Source organism: Pristiophorus japonicus, chromosome 8 (genome assembly GCF_044704955.1).
Source record: "Pristiophorus japonicus isolate sPriJap1 chromosome 8, sPriJap1.hap1, whole genome shotgun sequence".
Classification (NCBI taxonomy): domain Eukaryota; kingdom Metazoa; phylum Chordata; class Chondrichthyes; family Pristiophoridae; genus Pristiophorus; species Pristiophorus japonicus.
The window spans coordinates 107,790,043-107,813,604 of NC_091984.1; the positions used below are offsets into that span (position 1 = coordinate 107,790,043).

At 42.1% G+C, this 23,562-nt stretch overlaps 1 protein-coding gene across 2 annotated transcripts in view; it reads left to right on the forward strand.

Moving 5' to 3' along the window:
* Positions 1–23,562, forward strand: part of kif14 (kinesin family member 14) — a 167,089-nt gene that overhangs the window by 11,812 nt on the left and 131,715 nt on the right. For both annotated transcript variants that reach the window (XM_070887287.1, XM_070887288.1), the window contains exon 2: positions 11,566–12,801. In XM_070887287.1, the coding sequence (XP_070743388.1) occupies positions 11,705–12,801 (1,097 nt within the window). In that variant the 5' untranslated portion in view covers positions 11,566–11,704. The remainder of the gene's footprint in view (positions 1–11,565; positions 12,802–23,562) is intronic.

Here is a 23,562-nt window from a genome sequence, read left to right on the forward strand (position 1 = left end):
GGAGTTGTGTACAGACCTCCAAACAGTAGTAGTGATGTTGGGGAGGGCATCAAACAGGAAATTAGGGGTGCATGCAATAAAGGTGCAGCAGTTATAATGGGTGACTTTAATATGCACATAGATTGGGCTAACCAAACTGGAAGCAATACGGTGGAGGAGGATTTCCTGGAGTGCATAAGGGATATGGTTTTCGAGACCAATATGTCAAGGAACCAACTAGGGGGGCAATCTCGTTGTGCGAGGCCCTTTGGGGAAGAGTGACCATAATATGGTGGAATTCTGCATTAGGATGGAGAATGAAACAGTTAATTCAGAGACCATGGTCCAGAACTTAAAGAAGGGTAACTTTGAAGGTATGAGGCGTGAATTGGCTAGGATAGATTGGCGAATGATACTTAAGGGGTTGACTGTGGATGGGCAATGGCAGACATTTAGAGACCGCATGGATGAACTACAACAATTGTACATTCCTGTCTGGCGTAAAAATAAAAAAGGGAAGGTGGCTCAACCGTGGCTATCAAGGGAAATCGGGGATAGTATTAAAGCCAAGGAAGTGGCATACAAATTGGCCAGAAATAGCAGCGAACCCGGGGACTGGGAGAAATTTAGAACTCAGCAGAGGAGGACAAAGGGTTTGATTAGGGCAGGGAAAATGGAGTACGAGAAGAAGCTTGCAGGGATCATTAAGACGGATTGCAAAAGTTTCCATAGATATGTAAAGAGAAAAAGGTTAGTAAAGAGAAAAAGGTTAGTAAAGACAAACGTAGGTCCCCTGCAGTCAGAATCAGGGGAAGTCATAACGGGGAACAAAGAAATGGCGGACCAATTGAACAAGTACTTTGGTTCGGTATTCACTAAGGAGGACACAAACAACCTTCCTGAGAAAAAAGGGGTCAGAGGGTCTAGTAAGGAGGAGGAACTGAGGGAAATCCTTATTAGTGGGGAAATTGATGGAATTGAAGGCCGATAAATCCCCAGGGCCTGATGGACTGCATCCCAGAGTACTTAAGGAGGTGGCCTTGGAAATAGTGGATGCATTGACAGTCATTTTCCAACATTCCATTGACTCTGGATCAGTTCCTATGGAGTGGAGGGTAGCCAATATAACCCCACTTTTTTAAAAAAAAAAAAAAAAAAAAAAAAAAAATTGGATGGAGAGAGAAAACAGGGAATTATAGGCCGGTCAGCCTGACATCGGTAGTGGGTAAAATGATGGAATCAATTATTAAGGATGTCATAGCAGTGCATTTGGAAAGAGGTGACATGATAGGTCCAAGTCAGCATGGATTTGTGAAAGGGAAATCATGCTTGACAAATCTTCTGGAATTTTTTGAGGATGTTTCCAGTAGAGTGGACAAGGGAGAACCAGTTGATGTGGTATATTTGGACTTTCAGAAGGCTTTTGACAAGGTCCCACACAAGAGATTAATGTGCAAAGTTAAAGCATATGGGATTGGGGGTAGTGTGCTGACATGGATTGAGAACTGGTTGTCAGACAGGAAGCCAAGTGTAGGAGTAAATGGGGACTTTTCAGAATGGCAGGCAGTGACTAGTGGGGTACCGCAAGTTTCTGTGCTGGGGCCCCAGCTGTTTACACTGTACATTAATGATTTAGACGAGGGGATTAAATGTAGTATCTCCAAATTTGCGGATGACACGAAGTTGGGTGGCAGTGTGAGCTGCGAGGAGGAAGCTATGAGGCTGCAGAGTGACTTGGATAGGTTAGGTGAGTGGGCAAATGCATGGCAGATGAAGTATAATGTGGATAAATGTAAGGTTATCCACTTTGGTGGTAAAAACAGAGAGACAGACTATTATCTGAATGGTGACAGATTCGGAAAAGGGCAGGTGCAACGAGACCTGGGTGTCATGGTACATCAGTCATTGAAGGTTGGCATGCAGGTACATCAGGCGGTTAAGAAAGCAAATGGCATGTTGGCCTTCATAGCCAGGGGATTTAAGTACAGGGGCAGGGAGGTGTTGCTACAGTTGTACAGGGCCTTGGTGGGGCCACACCTGGCGTATTGTGTACAGTTTTGGTCTCCTAACCTGAGGACGGACATTCTTGCTATTGAGGGAGTGCAGCGAAGGTTCACCGGACTGATTCCCGGGATGGCGGGACTGACCTATCAAGAAAGACTGGATCAACTGGGCTTGTATTCACTGGAGTTCAGAAGAATGAGAGGGGACCTCATAGAAACGTTTAAAATTCTGACAGGGTTCGACAGGTTAGATGCAGGAAGAATGTTCCCAATGTTGGGAAAGTCCAGAACCAGGGAACACAGTCTAAGGATAAGGGGTAAGCCATTTAGGACCGAGATGAGGAGAAACTTTTTCACCCAGAGAGTGGTGAACCTGTGGAATTCTCTACCACAGAAAGTTGTTGAGGCCAATTCACTAAATATATTCAAAAAGGAGTTAGATGAAGTCCTTACTTCTAGGGGGATCAAGGGGTATGGCGAGAAAGCAGGAATGGGGTACTGAAGTTGCATGTTCAGCCATGAACTCATTGAATGGCGGTGCAGGCTGGAAGGGCCAAATGGCCTACTCCTGCACCTATTTTCTATGTTTCTATGCCCGTTTCGCAGAACACCTTCGGCAACTTCTTGATAACCTGATCCGTTGATGAAAATCTCGCTTCCACACGGAAAATCTCACTCCAATCCAGCTTCAATTATCTCAACCAATTTCTTCCTAGTAAGGCAGGTTTGTCTCCTTTCACTACTATTAGAGGCAAGTTCTGAAATTGATCCTTATATTTCACCGGTATAGAAACATAGAAAATAGGTGCAGGAGTAGGCCATTCGGCACTTCGAGCCTGCACCGCCATTCAATAAGATCATGGCTGATCATTCCCTCAGTACCCCTTTCCTGCTTTCTCTCCGTACCCCTTGATTCCCTTAGCTGTAAGAGTCATATCTAACTCCCTCTTGAATATATCCAATGAACTGGCATCAACAACTCTCTGCAGCAGGGAACTCCACAGGTTAACAACTCTCTGAGTGAAGAAGTTTCACCTCATCTCAGTCCTAAATGGCCTACCCCTTATCCTAAGACTATGTCCCCTGGTTCTGGACTTCCCCAACATCGGGAACATTCTTCCCGCATCTAATCTGTCAAGTCCCGTCAGAATCTTATATGTTTCTATGAGATCCCCTCTCATCCTTCTAAACTCCAGTGAATAAAGGCCCAGTTGATCCAGTCTCTCCTCATATGACAGCCCAGCCGTCCCTGGAATCAGTCTGGTGAACCTTCGCTGCACTCCCTCAATAGCAAGAACGTCCTTCCTCAGATTAGGAGACCAAAACTGAACACAATATTCCAGGTGAGGCCTCACTAAGGCCCTGTACAACTGCAGTAAGACCTCCCTGCTCCTATACTCAAATCCCCTAGCTATGAAGGCCAACATACCATTTGCCGCCTTCACCGCCTGCTGTACCTGCATGCCCACTTTCAGTGACTGATGAATCATGACACCCAGGTCTCGTAGCACCTCCCCTTTTCCTAATCTGCCGCCATCCAGATAATATTCTGCCTTTGTGTTTTTGCCCCCATAATGGATAACCTCACATTTATCCACATTATACTGCATCTGCCCACTCACCTGTCCAAGTCACCCTGCAGCCTCTTAGCATCCTCCTTGCAACTCACACCGCCACCTCGTTTAGTGTCATCCGCAAACTTGGAGATATTACACTCAATTCCTTCATCTAAATCGTTACTGTATATTGTAAAGAGCTGAGGTCCCAGCACTGAGCCCTGCGGCACTCCACTAGTCACTGCCTGCCATTCTGAAAAGGACCCGTTTATCCCGATTCTCTGCTTCCTGTCTGCCAACCAGTTCTCTATCTACGTCAGTACATTACCCCCCATACCATGTGCTTTGATTTTGCACACCCATCTCTTGTGCGGGACCTTTTGAAAGTCCAAATACACCACATCCACTGGTTCTCCCTTGTCCACTCTGCTAGTTACATCCTCAAAAAATTCCAAAAGATTCGTCAAGCATGATTTCCCTTTCATAAATCCATGCTGACTTGGACCAATCCTGTCACTGCTTTCCAAATGTGCTGCTATTTCACCCTTAATGAATGATTCCAACATTTTCCCCACTACTGATATCAGGCTAACCGGTCTATAATTACCTGTTTTCTCTCCCTCCTTTTTTTAAAAAGTGGTGTTACATTAGCTACCCTCCAGTCCATAGGAACTGATCCAGAATCAATGGACTGTTGGAAAATGATCACCAATGCATCCACTATTTCTATGACCACTTCCTTAAGTACTCTGGGATGCAGACTATCAGGCCCCGGGGATTTATCGGCCTTCAATCCCATCAATTTCCCACCTGATAAGGATATTCTTTAGTTCCTCCTTCTCACTGGACCTACAGTCCGCTAGTACATTCGGAAAGTTATTTGTGTCTTCCTTCGTGAAGACAGAACCGAAGTATTTGTTCAATTGGTCTGCCATTTCTTTGTTCCCTGTTACAAATTCACCTGAATCTGACTGCAAAGGACCTATGTTTGGCTTCACTAATCTTTTTCTCTTCACATATTTGTAGAAGCTTTTGCAGTCAGTTTTTATGTTCCCTGCAAGCTTCCTTTCGTACTCGATTTTCCCCCTCTTAATTAAACCCTTAGTCTTCCTCTGTTGAATTCTAAATGTGTCCCAGTCCTCAGGTTTGTTGCTTTTTCTAGCCAAATTATATGCCCCTTCCTTGGCTTTAACACTATCCTTAATTTCCCTTGTTAGCCATGGTTGAGCCATCTTCCCCGTTTTATTCTTACTCCAGACAGGGATGTACAATTGCTGAAGTTCATCCATGTGATCTTTAAATGTTTACCATTGCTTATCCACCGTCAACCCTTTAAGTATCCTTTGCCAGTCTATTCTAGCCAATTCACGCCTTATACCGTCGAAGTTACTTTTCCTCAAGTTCAGGACCCTAGTTTCCGCATTAACTGTGTCACTCTCCATCTTAATAAAGAATTCTACCATATTATGGTCACTCTTTCCCAAGGGGCCTCGCACAACTAGATTGCTAATTAGTCCCTTCTCATTACACATCATCCAGTCTAGGATGGCCAGCTCTCTAGTTGGTTCCTCGACATATTGATCTAGGAAACCATCCCTAATACACTCCAGGAAATCTTCCTCCACCGCATTGCTATCAGTTTGGTTAGCCCAATCAATATGTAGATTAAAGTCGCCCATGATAATTGCTGTACCATTATTGCACACATCCCTTATTTCTTGTTTGATGCTGTCCCCAACCTCATTACTCCTGTTTGGTGGTCTAAACACAACTCCCACTCGCGTTTTCTGCCCTTTGGAATTCCGCAGCTCCACCCATACCAATTCCACATCATCCAGGCTAATGTCCCTCCTTACTATTGCATTAATTTCCTCTTTAACCAGCAACGCCACCCACCCACCCCCTCCTCTTCCTTTCTGTCTATCCTTCCTAAATGCTGAATACCCTTGGATGTTGAGTTCCCAGCCTTGGTCACCCTGGAGCCATGTCTCTGTGATGCCAATTAAATCATACCCGTTAACTGCTATCTGTGCAGTTAATTCATCCACCATATTCTTAATACTCCTCGCATTGAGGCACAGAGCCTTCAGGCTTGTCTTTTTAATACACTTTGCCCCTTTAGAATTTTGCTGTAATGTGGCCCTTTTTGTTTTTTGTCTTGGGTTTCTCTGCCCTCCACTTTTACTATTCTCCTTTCCATCTTTTGCTTCTGACTCCATTTTATTTCCCTCTGTCTCCCTGCATAGGTTCCCATCCCCGCACATTAGTTTAACTCCTCCCCAACAGTACTAGCAAACACTTCCCCTAGGACATTGGTTCTGGTCCTGCCCAGGTGCAGACCGTCCGGTTTGTACTGGTCCCACCTCCCCCAGAACCGGTTCCAATGTCCTACGACCTACCACAGGAATTTTCTCTCCCGAGTAGCCTTGCAGCTCTATCTTGGATTTCTCCAATGGGAAATCATGTAATTTGTCGCGATATAGTGACTCCGGTACTACACTCACGGATGCACCCGTGTCGATTTCCATTGGTATCTTGAATCCTTCAACATCTATGTGGATTTTGATACTTTCCAAATCGCTGTCCGTTAACCTCGTGCTCCTGATGACGTGTAACTCTCACAACATCTCGTCCTGTAGTTGTTCTTCCATGCTATGTAGTCTCTTGGGATTTCTACTCATAGCTTTGAACGCTGGACTCATAGGTTTGAACGCTGATTTACCCTTCAGTCGGCATGTCTTCGCAAGATGCCCAGTCTTTCGTAAGATGCCCAGTCTTTCTGCAGAAGAAACACTCTGCCTTCACGTATGGACAACTTTGAGAAATGTGTTGTCCCAGGCACCTATAGCACGACTTTGACGCTCTGTTAGAATTTCCAGTTTCTGAGACTTTCGGCCCCCACCGCCTTTTACTTTGAACCTGCAGGCAATTTACCTCTGTTGACTGACGACCGTAATTATTATGAAATTCTTGGGAATATTGTTCGGCCATGCCCATCGACCTTGCTGTCTGACAAGCAATCTCAAAAGTCAAGTCATCCGTCGTCAAAAACTTTCTTCTGAGGGCATCATTTTTCACCCCACAAACAAAACAGTCCCGCAATGCTTGGTTTTGAAAGTTTCCAAAATTACAGTGAATACTTAGCTTTTTTAATGCTACGATGTAATCACTGATACTTCATCAGCCTTTTGATTCCAAATCCTGAAACGATAGCTTTGAGCAATTTTTAACAGTTTGCGGTTATAATGCTGCTCCAGCTTCGTTAAAATTTCTTTAAGCGTTGTGCCCTTTGGATCGGCAGGCACAAGCAGATTTACCAGGGTTTTGTACAATGCCGGACCCGCCTCCGATAAGAAGATAGCTCGCTTCCGTTCCAATGTTGCCTGATTCTGGACTGCATTGTCCGGAACTTCAATTATGTTATTTGCAGTGAAATACATTTGTAGCCGATCCACACACGCTTTAAACCTTTCCAGGTCATATCTATATTCACCCAAATGTCCCATTACACCTGCGGGTGCTGCCATTTTTTAATTTCTAGCTGTTCACAATGTGCTGTATTTTACCTCAGATTTTGTAGCTTTTATCCAAAGACCGAAGCTTCCAAAGTCTCTCTGTCAGCTGGCTGAATCCTTCACCAACAAAATTTAAGCTTTTAAATCATCCGAAAAATCCCATCTCGCTGCCAAATGTGATATATTCACAGAGCACAGCACACACAGCTTCTAACATGGCAGGCAGCTCTCTCGGAAGCTTCCAGAACATGCCTGGTTCTGTTTTTTATTAACTCTGTAGTTGCATACACAATATGTCCACATCCACAGTGTGGAGCTACAAACATTACAAGCTTATAGACATTACAATAGGTAAGAGTGGAACTAACTAAGGGAAATCCCACTCGGCTGGACAATGGAGGAGGATGATCTGATTGACCATGTCAAGGTTGCAGAAATGCTCTGAAGGATGAGGAGTGATAGTGCACCACAGTCACAGGATGTTGTTTGTGTCTTTGATTCTAACTGTTACAGTGCAGTGGTGGGGTGCAAAACCTGATTGGTGAGATTCAAGCGTGGAGTTGAGCAAAGATGGATGCAAACCTTGGAGGTGACGACATGTTCTTGGACTTTGGAGAGAAAAGGGAAGTTGGAGGGTAGTCTGTAAGGACAAAGGGGCAATGTTTCCTTTAAGCTGCGTGGCCGCACAGCGCTCTGGAGCTCCCTCACAGCAGGCTTACTGGCTTTTAAATGCAAAAACTTCGTGCACAGGTTTTGAATGGGCCACGCAGCCTGTTAAAGGGGCCGCGTAAGCAGCCCAAATTATTTTTAGAGGAAACATTGCAAAGGGGTGTAAGATTTTTTTTTTGAAGAGGGGAGTTGATGATGGCAGTTTTGAAGAGGGGGTGGACAGTACCTAAGAACGATTTACAATGTTAGCTTGCATGGGGGCCAAGAAGGGAAGTTGGGTGATTGGTTTAGTGGGAATGGGGTCAAGGGAGCAGGAGGTCGGGTTTGTGGACAAGATGAGCTCGGAGGACATGTGTTCAGGTGAGAGCAGGGAGAAACCTTGGGGGAGGCTTGGCTTGGTGGGCAAGGTGAGGTGGGTGGGGGTGGGTATGTAACAGAGCCAACTGAATGAAACTTCTCAATTCTAGCGACCAAGAAGACGATGAGCTGCTCACACTTGGGGCCGGGGAGATGGGTTTCAGGAGATGGTTGGTCATGGGGGAAGAAGCTGGGGGATATAGTTGCTTTCCAGGACGGGAAAGGTTTATATCTGAAATTTTAAATTTATGTTTCGTGGTGTTAAATGGTTATTACCGACCAGCTTCTGTCTACAAGCTATAAAACAGATCAGACCTATTTTAATGTGAACAGTCCAAACTGTGGACTGAAAATTGATGGTTTTGACTTGAGCTGTTCTGTGGACAGAAGAGAGGAGAAATACTGATAATACAGAGAAAGAAAAGGGATATTCTGATCATGTTTGCTTGGAGTTTGGAGGAGAAATACTGACAATGAAGAGTTAAATGAAAGGGAGAGGAGATGAAATACTGATTGGGAAAGGTGGGTGGGGGAAAGGAAAACTCAGTGCCAATCTGTACCGAAGCTCAGCTGTTCTTTTGATACGACATGAGAGACGCCAATTAAAGACAGCTGAGAGCTCATTAAAACTGCGTCCCACGGGTTAATTATAGCTGATGTCCTGATAATTGCAGAATAGGTTCTTGGTACATTGAATGCAATTGCGGTGTGCTTGTGATCCCACCACGAGTATACTTCAAGTGACATGACCATTAATTTCCATGGGAAATGGAGTTGCTCCTTTAGCTATATTTACATATCCTTTCGGTTGCTTTATTTCTGCATAGACTCCAGAAAGACGGTATGGGAAACCCCTTGTGAAATAATTTGGCCTGTTAAACCTTTATGTGGTAATGTGAAAACACAGATGTACCTTTTATTTGAGGTAGTGCAGATGATTTGGTTAATTTTTAATATACAGTATGGTGTGTCAACTGCACCTACAACATTTAAAAAAAAAAATAGAATCATAACAGCACATAAGGAGGCCATTCAGCTCATCAAGCCCGTGCTGGCTCTCAGCAAGAGCACTTCAGCTAGTCCCACTCCCCCGTCCTTTCCCCGTAGCTCTGCAATTTTTTTCCCTTCAGGTACTTATCCAATTCCCTTTTGAAAGCCACAATTGAATCTGCTTCCACCACCCTTTCAGGCAGTGCATTCCAGATCCTAACCACTCGCTGCATAAAAAAGTTTTCCCTCATGGCACCTTTGGTTCTTCTGCCAATGATCTTAAATCTGTTTCCTCTGGGTCTTTACCCTTCTGCCAATGGGAACAGTTTCTCTCCATCTACTCTGTCTGGACCGCTCCTCTCAACGTTCTCTGCTCTAATGAGAATAACCCCAGCTTCTCCAGCCTATCCATGTAACTGAAGTCCCTCATCCTTGGATCCATTCTTGTACATTTTTACACCCTCTCTGATGCCTTCACGTCCTTCCCAAATTGCGGTGCTCAGAATTGGACACACTACAGTTGAGGTCGGACCAATGTTTTATAAGGGTTCATTATAACTTCCTTGCTTTTGTACTCTAGGCCTCTATGAAGCCCAGGATCCCATTTGCTTTTTTAACCGCTTTCTCAACCTGCCCTGCCACTTTCAATGATTTGTGCACATACCCCCAGGTCTCTCTGTTCTTGGACTACTTTTAGGATTATACCATTTAGTTTATCTTGCCTCTCGTTCTTCCGACCAAAATGCATCACTTTGCACTTTTCTACGTTAAATTTCATCTGCCACGTGTCTACCCATTTCACCAGCCTGTCTATTTCCTCTTGAAGTCTATCACTATCCTCCTCACTGATCACTCTCCTTCCAAGTTTTATGTTATCTGCAAATTTTGAAATTGTGCCCTCGACACTGAAGTCTAAGTCCTCAATATATATCAAGAAAAGCAGTGGTCCTACTACCGACCCGTGGGGAACCCCACTGTATACCTTCCTCCAGTCTGAAAAACAACCGTTCACCACTACTATTTCCTGTCACTTAACCAATTTTTATATATGCTACCACTGTCCCTTTTATTCCATGGGCTTCAACTTTGCTGGCAAGCCTATTATGTGGCATTTTACCAAATGCCTTTTGGAAGTCCATGTACACCACATCAACCCTCTGTTACCTCATCAATAAACTCAATCAACTGCTGGCTTTCCTTAATTAATCCACACTTGTGCAAGTGACTTAACTTAGTCGCTGATTATCATTTCTAAAAGCTTCCCCACTACTGTGGTTAAACTGACTTGCCTATAGTTTCTGGGTTTATCCTTGCACTCATTTTTGAACAAGGATGTAACATTTGCAATTCTCAAGTCCTCTGGTATTGGAAAATTATGGCCAGTTCCTCTGCGATTTTCTTCCTTAACTTCCCTCCGCATCCTAGGATGCATCACATCCGGTCCTGGTGACTTATTCACTTTAAGTACAGCCAGCCTTTCTAGTACCTCTTTTCAATTTTTATCTCATCCTGTATCTCTGCCAGCTCCTATTTCATTGTAACTTCGGCAGCATCTTCTTCCTTGGTGAAGACAGATGTAAAGTAATAGTTTAATACCTCACCCACACCCTCTGCCTCCATGCGTAGATCTCCTTTTTGGTCCTAATTGGCCTCACCCCTCCTCTTGCTACCCGGTTACTATTTATATGCCTATAGAAAATTTTTGAATTCCCTTTTATGTTAGCTGCCAATCTATTCTCATACTCTCTCTTTGCCCCTCTTATCTTTGTCACTTCCCCTCTGAACTTTATATGTAATGGCCAACATGAGCACTGAAATATATACCTCCCCATCTCCTACGAAAAACATTTGGAAACAATCTCCTTTAGTAGCTCTTACTTTTCTAGGAAACTACAACTTCCCAGTTAGATTATTCACATCCATAGAGATTGTAGACAAAATCCAGAATAGTTGACTTTTTTTGAGGAATGAAAGTTAGTTCAGATTTACCATGTCTTGATGATGTGTGGCTAAAATTTGAGGGGAGTAGAAATAAAACAAAGCAGCTTTACATTCAATTTTGATACTTATATATTAAATTTATTAAAAAACTGAAAAATTAATTACCTTTTTGACTTCATCGTTGAGTTTGAAACCATCTCCATATTTGGGTCATGTAGTATTAAATACCAAAAGTTAAAATGTGAAATCTGTGTTTTAAAAAGGGACCTCAATAATCCTTTCTTTCACGTAGTGTTTTGCTTATTTATTTCTCAAAATTGTAGTATAAATAGTTACAAACTTAAAAATAAATCTAATATAAAATGTATATGGATCATTCACTTTGTTCCCAGACTGTATACTGTAATAAACATAAATGAACCTAAGTATTTACATTGCATATGGGTGGTAATATAATACCCCTCGCGGCTGTAGTGAAACCTCAAGAATAAACTTACAGAAAACATTGAAAATATTTGACTAACTACATTGTAATAATGTTTTTGTATATTTCAGCAAGAGTTTGTAAATATGTCTACATCAAAGAAAAGTTCTTGGCTACTGAGAATATTTCTGTTCTGCTTTAGATCTTTTAGTTAGTTAGGAGCAGAACAGTTACTTTTAGGTGACTTTCATCGAAATCCTGCTAAGTAAAATGCCTATTTGCACCACACCTTCCAGAGATCGAACCATGGTAATTGGTGTTCTACGTCCAGTGCAGCAAAACCCAGTCAACCGTCTGAAGAAAGGAAACGCGAGATTTGGTCCACAACCTACATCCCAAGTGCAGGACAATGCGACACAAGGACAGTCAACATTGTCCCTGGATAAAAGCAATGAGATTAATAAGACTTATGTAATGTCAGCTAGTAAAAGAACTCTCGGACCCCCTATGCCATCCAAATCTGAGAATAGGTTAACCCTCCAGAGAAGAAAAACTGTAGTTAAAGGAAATCCTTGTGCTCATGAAGATACTAATATAGATGCCGATATCGGTGAAGGAGAAAGAAGACTTACATTGCAGCGTCGTATGAAAGTGGGTAACTCAGAAAGAGGAAGTAGCATTTTGAAGGAAAATACACGAGGCAAATTACAAACTGTCTCAATGCTGGGCCCAAATAATAACCTTTTGCAAACCAAAGGCACCAATTCCACAGGTTTGGCATCTTCAGCAGAGCTTTCATTAATGCAAAAGGTAATGGATACCAGAAGCAATCTTTCTGCAACTGCAAAGCAGGCTTCAATTGGCAAGATACAGGAAAATTCAATAACCTCTTCCTATCAGACAACTGCAGAAATAACTGTTAACAAGGTGGAGACCCTAAGCAAACCGTCAGCGACATCTGTTAAAAGGACGGTGGCTAGTAAACCCGATGGAAATGATAACCAGCAAAAGGCTTTTAAAGTATCCAGTGAACATAATTTAATTAGAACCAGGACTTTAACGACTGATGGAATCAAAATCGCAACAATGAAGCTTGGTAATCAGCAGGAAACCAAAAACCCATCCAATTATTCTGTTAAAACAATGGCCAAAGACTTCCAAAGCATGAAACCAACAATGGATTCTGGGATCAATAACTTAAAATATTCAGCTAATTCAGTGGTGAATAATGGAGATCGAAAACCACCAAGAGGAACTCTTAAACAGGCAGAGATATCAACGCAGAGCCCATGTGCAGGGAATGAATGTTTAAATGGAGAAGACAGTGCTGTGACTGTGGCTGTTCGAGTCAGGCCTTTCAGCAATAGGTAAGTGTATGAAACAATTCCATTAGAAAATTGAATTGTTTGATCCAGATTCTCAGGAGTCCAAACTGTTCACAGAAAGTACACAGTTTTGAAATTCTGCATCAAATGGCTCAATTCTTAGAAGATCTTTGAGGCAATATTCTTATTTTTTTCCCCCCCATATTGGTTTAAGACTGCATTTGCATGATGTTTATAGCACAGGTGTGAAGTTGCTTCCTTTTTTCTACTGAAGCTAGTGCTGTACTTTAACTCTCCAGTCCAAGATCAACCTGAGCCTGGAGTGAAGTGGAATAAAACTCCCTGCAGGTTAGGCTTTAACTCCAGATTTACACTATAACATCTTTGTACTGGTGAAAAATGAAACTGCTGCACACCAATGCTACAGTTGCAGTGAAACTACAATGTAATATACTTGTGTGGATAAAAGGAGCAATAATTCAGTGATGCACTGAAGCCGAGAACAAAGGATGGGAAATATGATTCTTAATCTGACCTTTTCAGCAGATCTAAATAACTTTGAAAAATGTATTAAGAATACATCGACTATTTTATTGTGTACATGTGTGATTTTGATAATCAACTGGTGGTGATTGCTGCAAATTTAGAGCAATAGGCCATAACTGTTAATCCTACAGTGATTTGGAGCATGATTTGTAAGGAGTTTCTTCCTTTTTAAAAAAAAATAATTAAGTCCTTAGACTGGCATCAGGTCAAGGGAAATGATCGGGGTGGATTAAGTTTTCAGTTCACACAACTCAAATACTTCAGTACAGCCCTGTTACCCTAAATAAAATAAACACCTAAAACACAGTTTTAAATTAACATATTTTGGGCAAAAATCAAATCCTTTACCTTGCTCTCACTCCCCATTTTCAATTATATTAAAAAAAAAAATGAAATGTTACTTTTTTTTCTGACTAAAATATATGTTCAAGCTTTTAAGTTTAAAACTATTTACTTAGTTTGTTCCAGTTTTCACTGCCCATTTTAGCTTTACAAATGTGCTATTTAGCTAACCATCACCTTGAAAAGCTGTTTTTTCAAGCAATCCTGAATGATTTGCTATGGTGGTAGTATACCAAATGTAGAACTGCCAGTTCCATTGCCTAACCTTTGGGACATATGAAGGGAGCTTAATGCAATTTGTTAAATAGTGTGAAGCTCATTGATTTCTCAAGTGACCTTGAAGTTCTGTTGTTGAATGTGTGCTAGAGTTATGTGAATTTGACTGTCTTGTTTGAATATCTATCAAAAGGCCTTTTACTTTAGTAAACCAGCCTACTGACTGCTATGAAGGATAACTTTGACACAACTGCAGCAAAAAGCGTCTAGGCTTGTTTCTGTCAAACCGATGTACTGATCTGATGTGGAATTTTAGGAATTTGAGGTGTGTTTGCTTTAATGAAACCACTGACAACATTGGTTTTTTTTGGACAATTTGCCTGAGCACAGTTTGGTTGAATTTAGGGGATATATTTTTGTTCAGGTGAATGGTAGTAATTATAAATTTAATGTCTGTTCAAACATATAAGAATTGTTGGTATAAAACACAAGGAAATTTACTTACAACATTTAAGTGAATGGGGTCCTTAAATTGAGGGTACAAGTATGTAGGGTACAATAGATCATTTACTGAAAAGCAACCTTCAAAACTAATGTAGAAACGAGAAGCAGTGTAGATTAAGGTTGTAACAAATATTTCAGGAGGATGTTTCAGCTTTTTGTGTACCTGTCCTTAGAGACTGTAAAGTCAGCATTGACTGGTTTAGATGGTGTGATCAGGAGAACAAGCACTGAGGCTGATACAGCTTTAAATCATACCTATGACATCAAAGCCACATTGAGCTAGGAAAGTATGAGTGTAGAATCTTGTTACAATATTAAAAGGAACCTTCACAGGTGTTCTGAATGTAGTTCAGCATTCTTGAAACCTAAGTGTTTCACACCTAGTCAAATAATTAATCAATGTGATAAAAGTTCAGACACAGATAGGTTAAAGTGTTATGTTAAACAATGAAAGCACTCTTTGTGGTGAGAACTGTTGGAAGAATTTCCAGTGCAAAGTTAAAGAACTGTTAAATAGTGCAAGATACTAACCCCCTTCCCAAATTAAAATCGCTTCAATCGAAGATAAGATATTGTCATTGAATCAGTATGCAAAAAGCTCTGTGGACATCCACTATGCCATAATCTCCAAACTGAAAATGATATATTTGGGTAATGTGTTGAAGAGGAATAAATGGTGTGAATGTCCAACAAAGGCCAGAACGTCTGAGCTGGTTAAGCTTTTCCATCATCTCCCCCATAATCAGCATGCATGTCTTTTTTTTTCTTCATTGCCCTCTTTTTTTTTTGTGTTCAACTCGAAAAACTTATTTGTTCTTTGTCAATTTAGCATCTTTCGGAGAATACAGTATATGTGATTATAGTTTAAATGGTAGTTGTAACAAACATTTAAGCTTTAAAAAATATCTCCCTTTTTTAGTCAATGGTATATCAGTGCATATTTGTAAGATTTAAGGATACTTACTTTGAAAAAATAAATGTTGTATAGCTAACTGAAGCTGCAGTATATTGGCCATTATGGTCACCAATTACTTTTGCTTCAATTTATCATGTTTTTAAATATATATAAAACACATTGGGATGGGGCAGCATGATAGCACTATGTCTTGGAGTCCAAATGGCAGTGTGGATGACTGATGAATATTTGATTCCTCACTCTGCTGACTTTTGCTAAATGGCGGTCAAGCATCTCCCTGGAGGAAGGAAGGGGGATAGAATTGTATGGGTTACTCATCTCTTGGCAGACAACGAAGAGTTGCAGTGGTCGGTGTGCAGGTAGGCCTTCTTCCCTCATTGCTTGGAGGCAGCAACATAAAAACATGGAACAGGAGTAGGCTATTTGGCTCTTGGAGCCTGCTCCACCATTCAATAAGATCATGGCTGATCTTCTACCTCAACTCCACTTTCCTGCACTATCCCATATCCCTTGATTCGCTTCATATCCAAAAATCTATCTCTGTCTTGAATATACTCAAAGATGGAGCCTCCACAGCCCTCGGGGAGAGAATTCCAAAGTGAAGTAGTTTCTCCTCATCTTAGTCCTAAATGGCTGACCACTTATTCTGAGACTGTGACCCCTGGTTCCAGACTCCCAGGCAGAGGAAACATTCTTCTTGCATCTACCCTGTCGAGCCCTGTAAGAATTTTGTATGTTTCAATGAGATCACCTCTCATTCTTCTAAACAGTAGAGAATATAGGCAAAGTCTACTCAATCTCTCTTTTTCCCCCCCCCCCCCCCGGCCACATCCAGGGAATCAGTCTGATGAACCTTCGTTGCACTCCCTCTATGGCAACTATGTCCTTCCTTAGTTAAGGCGGCCAAAACTTATACAATAAGATGTCTTTACTCTTGTACTTAAATCCTATTGTAATAAAGGCCAACATACCATTTGCTTTCTTAATTGCTTGCTGCACCTGCATGTTACATTTCAGTGATTCGTCAGGATGGCCGAGCGGTCTAAGGTTCTGTGTTCAGGTCACTGTCTCCTCTGGAGATGTGGGTTCATGTCCCACTTCTGATGTTATTTTCCCCTTTATAGGGGGCACTTGGAGAAAAAATATGTTTTTGTGCCAAAAAAAAAAGAAAAGGCCTGTAAATGTTTGGTGTTTCCCCCAGATCAGGGGGGCACGGTTTAATGTTTTTTGTTTACTCCCAAAAAGAGTTTCGTGTACAAGGACACCCAGGTCCCTTTGAACACCAACATTTCCCAATCTATCACCATTTAAAAAAAAAAAATACTCTGCTCTTTTCTATTTTTCCTACCAAAGTGGATAACTTCACTTTCTCCACATTATGGGCTCAAGTTTCTGCTCGAGTTGCTCCTATTTTTTTTTGGAACAACTAGTTTAGAATGAGTATCTTAGAAATTGCAACTTTCGGCATTTAGTTTGCTCCAATTCTAGTGAGTTAGAATAGTTTCATTTTAGAACCGTTTTTTTTCCAAAAGGAGGCGTTACCAGTCACTTGTGCCTGTTTTGCAAGTTTAGGCAGCAAAAACTTACTCCAAACTAACTTAGAATGGAGTAAGTGTAGATTTTTGTATGTTCAGAAAAACCTTGCCTGCATTTAAATCAGGCGTAGGGAATGGGGGCGGGGGGGGGCGGAGGAGGGAAGTTTACAAGTATTAAACACTTCACTTTTACAAATAAAGAGCCATCACCAACAATAAATTATAAATTTATCAATAAATCAACCAACAAATCAATCCAAAAAAAAAAAATCAATCAAGAAATAAAAAATTAAGTTTCTACTCACGTACTGCAACACTGGGAGCCCTCCTACAGCGTGCTGGGACGCCCCCCCTCCCAGTGTCTCTGTCTCTCTCTCTGTCTCTCTCTGTGTGTGTGTGTGTGTGTGTGTGTGTGTGTCTCTCTCTCTCTCTCTCTCTCTCTCTCTCTCTCTGTGTCTCTCTCTCTCTTTGCCATATTGTTGCCCACTCACTTCGCCTGTTTATATCCCCTTGAAGCCTCTTTGCATCCTCCTCACAACTTGCATTCCCACCTAGCTTTGTATTGTCAGCAAACTTGGATATATTACATTTGATCTCCTCATCCAAATCATTGATATCGATTGTGAATAGCTGGGGCCCAAGCACCGATCCTTGCAGCACCCCACTAGTCACAGCCTGCTAACCCAAAAATGACCCGTTTGTTCCTACTCTTTTTTTTCCGGCCGTTAATCAATCCTCAATTCATGCTATAATATTACCCCCAATTCCATGATCCCTAATTTTGTTTAATAACCTTCCTGTCTGAGCCCATTTTGGATCCAACTTGCCACTTTGCCCTGCATCCCATGGGCTTTTACTTTCATGACCAGTGGTTTCCCCCCTTATCGATTCTACTAGTTACAACCTCAAAAATAACACATTTGTCAAACATGATTTCCCTCTCATAAATTCACGGATTTGTCAGGGGAAGGTCATGTCGAACTAACTTTGATTGAATTTTTTGAGGAGTTAACCAGGAGGATCGATGAAGGCAACGCATATGATGTAGTGTATATGGATTTTAACAAAGCATTTGATAAGGTCCCACATGGCAGACTGGTCATGAAAGTAAAAGCCCATGGGATGCAGGGCAAAGTGGCAAGTTGGATCCAAAATGGGCTCAGACAGGAAGCCAAGGTTGATGGCTGTTTTTGTGACTGGAAGGATGTTTCCAGTGGGCTCCGCAGGGCTCAGTACTAGGTCCCTTAGTTTTTGTTCTGTACATCAATGATCTAGACTTGAATATAGGGGGTATAATTAAGAAGTTTGCAGATGATGCTAAAATCGGCTGTGTGGTTGATAATGAAGAAGAAAGCTGCGGCCTGCAGGAAGATATCAATCAACTTGTCAGGTAGGCAGACCATGGCAAATGGAATTTAATCCAGAGAAGTGTGAGGTAATACATTTGGGGCGGGCTAACAAGGAAAGATAATGCACATTAGATAGTAGGACACTGAGAAGTATAGAGGAACAAAGGGACCTTGGAGTGCATGTCCACAGATCCCTGGAAATAGCAGGCCGGGTGGATAAGGTGGTTAAGAAGGCATACGGAATGCTTGCCTTTATTAGCCGAAGCATAGAATACAAGAGCAGGGGGATTATGCTTGAACTTTATAAAACACTGAATTCTGGTCACCGCATTACAGGAAGGATGTAATGCATTGGAGAGGTTACAGAGGAGATTTACGAGGATGTTGCCGGGAGTGGAGAATTTTAGATATGAGGACAGATTGGATAGGCTGGATTTGTTTTCCTTTGAACAGAGGAGGCTGAGGAGATACCTCATTGAGGTGTAAAAAATTATGAGGGGCCTAGATATAGTGGATAGAAAGGGCCTATTTTCCTTAGCAGAGGGGTCAACAACCAGGGGACATAAATTTAAAATAATTGGTAGAAGGTTTAGAGGGGATTTGAGGGGAAAGCGCTTCACGCAGAGGGTTGTGGGGGTCTGGAACTCGCTGTCTGAAAGGGTGATAGAAGCAGAAACCCTCACCACGTTTAAAAAGTACTTGGATATGCATTTGAAGTGCTGTAACCTGCAGGATTACGGACCTAGAGCTGGAAAGTGGGATTAGGCTGGATAGCCTTTTGTTGGCAGGCACGGACATGATGGGCCGAAATGGCTTCCTTCCGTGCTGTAAACTTCTATGATTCTATGATAAATCCGCGTTGACTGCACAATCCTATTATTTTCTCAATGCCCTGTTATCACATCCTTAATAATAGATTCTAGAATTTTCCCGACGACTGATGTCAATCTAACTGGTCTGTAGTTCCACTTTTCTCTCTCCTTTCTTAAATAGTGGGGTTACATTAGCTACTTCCAATCTGTGGGAGCTGTTCTAGAATCTATGGAATTTTGGAAGATGACAAACAATGCATCCACTATGTCGATAGCCACCTCTTTCAAACCCTAGGATGTAGGATATCAGGTCCAGGGTATTTATCGGCTTTCAGTCCCATTAATTTCTCCAGTACTATTTTTTTTTTTACTAATACTAATTTCTTTCAGTTCCTCATTCTCCCTAGACCATTGTTCTCCATTATTTCCAGGAGGTTTTTTGAAGACAGATGCAAAGTATTTGTTTAATTTCTCTGCCATTTCCTTTATAATTTCTCCTGTCTCAGCCTGTAAGGGACCCACATTTACCGTGGCTATTCTTTTCCTTTTTACATACCTATAGAAACTTTTACCATCTGTTTTTATGTCTCTCACTAGTTTACACACATTCTATTTTCCCTTTCTTTATCAATTTCTTGGTCCTCCTTTACTGAATTCTAAAATCCTCCCAATCCTCAGACTTACTGCTCTTTGGCAACATTATAAGCTTCTTCCTTTGATCGAAAACTATTTTTAACTTCTCTTGTTAGTCAAGGTTGGACCAGTTTTCCTGTGGAGGTTTTGTGTCTTTAAAGGAATGAATGTTTGTTGTAAATTATATATTAATTCTTTAAATGCTAGCCATTGCTTGTCTACCATTATTCCTTTTAATGTCGTTTCCCAACCTGTCTGAGCCAACTCGCCCCTCATACCTATGTAGTTTGCTTTGTTTAGATTTAAGACACTAGTTTCAGATTTACCTGAATCATTTTCAAACTCTGAAGGTCCCTACAAGGTTATTAATTAACACTTTCTCATTGCACAATACTAGATCTAAAATAGTCTGTTCTTTAGTTGGTTCCTCAACAGACTGATCTAGAAAACCATCTTGCATACATTCCATGAATTTGCCCTCCACACTATTACTGCATATTTGGTTTGCCCAGTCCACATGTAGATTAAAGTCCCCGATGATTACTGTACTACCCTTGTTACATTCATCTCTAATTTCCTGCTTTATACTGTGCCCTACTTTATCACTACTGTTTGGGGGGCCTATAAACAACACCCACCAATGTTTTCTGCTTCCTTGCTGTTTCTGAGCTCCACCCAAACTGATTCTACTTCTTGATTTTCCGAGCTAAGATCCTTTCTCTCTACTATCCTTTATTATCAAGGCTACCCTTCCTCCTTTTCCATTTTGCCTACCTTTTCTAAAAGTTAAGTATCCTGGAATATTTAGTTCCCAACTTTGGTCATTTTGCAACCACGTCTCCGTAATGGCGATTAGATCAAACCCATTCATTTCTGTCTGTGCTGTTCCTTCATCTATTTTGTTGCGAATGCTTCGCGCATTCATATATAGTGCCTTTAGCTTTGACTTTTTTCTATTTTTCCCCTGATGTCACATTAGTCAATGATGCCCTATTATCTTTGTTACTCTCTCTGTCTCTTCCTGACCCACTGCTTATTTTTACCCAAACTCTGCTCTGCTCTAGAGCAAGAGTGAAGTGGAGGAAAGGGAGACCAACAAAGGCAATGGACTGAAGTTATCTGCCTTCAACTGAGCATACATATCCTCAGAATAGAGCAGAGTGCATCTGAATCTTTGTGAACATTATTAAAATACAACCACACATTGTCATTTGTGTCTTCTATGTTACTCTCCAAATTTGCAAAAATAAACCGACAAAATGGCTTTGCAAAGAAGTCAGATTATTGGGAAACAATAGTAAACGTTAAAAGATGGAGCAGAGCTGATCTATGAATTTTGTGTAATATTGGCTTACCCAGTGCAATTTTCAAGCTTAAGTCGATTTTGCAGTTGGCTGTCTCTGAAAATACATTTGAAGCATGGATTTATCTTTACTATCCTTATTAAGTGCCAGCTGTGGCTCAGTTGGTAGCACTCTCTCTCTGCTGAATCAGAAGCATAGCAGTTGTGGGTTCAAAGTCCAATCTAGAGATTTTAGCACGTAATCTAGGCTGATACTCCAGTGCAGTACTGAGGGAGTGCTGCCCACTCAAGTAGTTGTAAAAGATCCCATGGCACTTTTGAAGAAGTGTGCTCTCCCACAAATATCCTAGCCAATGTTTATCCCTCAACATCACTAAAACAAATTATCTGGCCATTATCACATTGCTGTGTGCAAGTTGACTGCCATGCTTCCTACATTACAATAATAACTACACTTCAAAACCTTTCAGACCTTAAGACAAAATAAAAAAGCTTGGAAATGTAAACCACACACAGGGCTCAAATTAGGCCCACCCCTCTTTTCGGCGCACTCACCAGAGATGCGGCGACTTTGTGGGCTGAAAACGGCGCCGAAGAAATTTCCCTCGATTCTGGTCGCTGTGTTGCCTCTCTCAGGGCTTGGCACGGCGTGGCCAGTCGATTGGGGGGCGGAGCTAGGGCCCTGCATGAGAAACAGTGCCGGCAGCTGTCCACATGTGCATTAGCTCCTCGCCCCCAGCACATCCTGCAGCTTGTGTGGGAGGGACTCGATGCTGGCCGCTCCTATCCCTGGCCGTGTGGTCTCACGCACTGGCCGGGCCCGCTGTGGAACGCACTTTAGATGAGCTGAGTAGGGACAGGAGTGGAGTCAGTCAGAGAGGATTCTTTGGGAAGGGATTGGAGCTGAGATGGGGCACCCTGAGACTAGAATCTGGACTTCTGTTGCACCGGCTGGCCCGCTGACTTTCCGGGCCGAGTTTTGATAGGGAAGTAGGACTTAGTTTTATTATTTCTTCTTGAGTGTTTTTATGTCTTCTTGAATGCTTACTACTTGTTGTGCTTTGTTTAGTGCTTTGCAAGGTCCTCTCTGCTTCCCTTCCCACCCCTATCTCTGGCCGAATGGTCTCCGATGTACCTACCTGCGCTGATTTCTTAACTCTCCAAGGGTTTTCTGTACGGCCACATGGCCACATATGCTGGCCTAAGTTAGTTTGGAGCAACTATTCGCTGTCCAAAGTGGCCAAAACGGGCATATGTGGCTGGTAACGCCCCCTTTTGGGGGAAAAAAAACAAAACTAAAAAAATCATAACAAACTCACTTACACTGGCGCAAATTGAATGTGCAAAATGGGGATTTTTAAGATACACCAGAAAAATCAAGTTGCTCCAAAAAAAACAGCAGCTCCTGGGCAATTTTGAGCCCATATTAACAGCAGAGAATTAGAGCAACGGAAGCAGATGTCAATATTCTGTGGGGAAAAAAAAAACCCACAGAAAATGAAGTCAAGGTCTACATGGCAATGTGGATAGAGCAATCATTATTGGGAGGGAAATGGAAAGGATTGCTAAGAGTGTATCTTGTTTCCCCAACCCACACATTAATCGAGACTTTTTTATATTTAAAAAAAAAAGTAAATAAAGCCCCTTCAGAAATGAATGGATGATTGATGAATGTTAGATCTCTTAATTTTCAATGAGATACGAACTCCAGTGATAGTTTAACATAACTTTATTCTGGCAGCTGCAACAAACTGCTGGCTTTATGCCAGCTCCTTTGTCCTTCTGAAACACATGGCAAAAAATGGCTGTACTTATCCTGGATCAATTTACAATCGTGAACTCGCCCACTTTGACCTTATTGACTCAATTGATATGTTGTTAGCCCATAATTGGCTCGCTGCCAAAAGTCCTGAAATATCAAGCGTGATTCAGTGTGCTAACTCTCACGCAGGTAGGGGCTCTGTGTTTTCTCAACTCTGCAGCCTGTTTGAACTAATTGTCATGCAGTGCTTAAGATGGTGAAAACGCCACTTTTCATATGCTCTTGTTAAAAATTAAAATGCACAGTACTGTGCTGAAATACCTCATTAGAAATCAAGGATATGCAACAAAACTATGGAATTCACAAGTGATATAGTCATATTTGAGTCGAGTATTTCTTGTTGAGTGATGGAAATTGGGTTATGCCATTGTTCCCTATCCAGTTCTTGTATTAAAGGGAGCTGTAGCTTTGTTGTCCATGGGATTTTGCCAATATAACCATAATTACATTGGTTGTAAAGCTGCTGCCTGGAATGGTATACCGCCACGCTGCTTCTTCTGCTCCCTCGCCCGCTCTGATGATGCTCGCAGGCCAGGGGCCACGCAGACTGCTGGGCCAGGCTGCCACACACCAAGATCCAGGTTGCTGATTGGAGCGCGGGCTGCAGGAACGGCGAGGTTGGGGCGAAGGAGCAGCGAGAGGTTGCAGGGGGACGTGATCAGGGCCAAGGAGAAGCGTGAGTTCGGAGCCCAGAAGAGGTGAGGGCCCAGGGGCAGCACAGGCCAGCCTACACTGCGATATGTATGCGCACTAGGTCCGTGCAGCAGAGCTGGTCTCCAGTCGTCTTGGATAACCTTTGCTACTGGACCTATCTCTGTCAAGCCC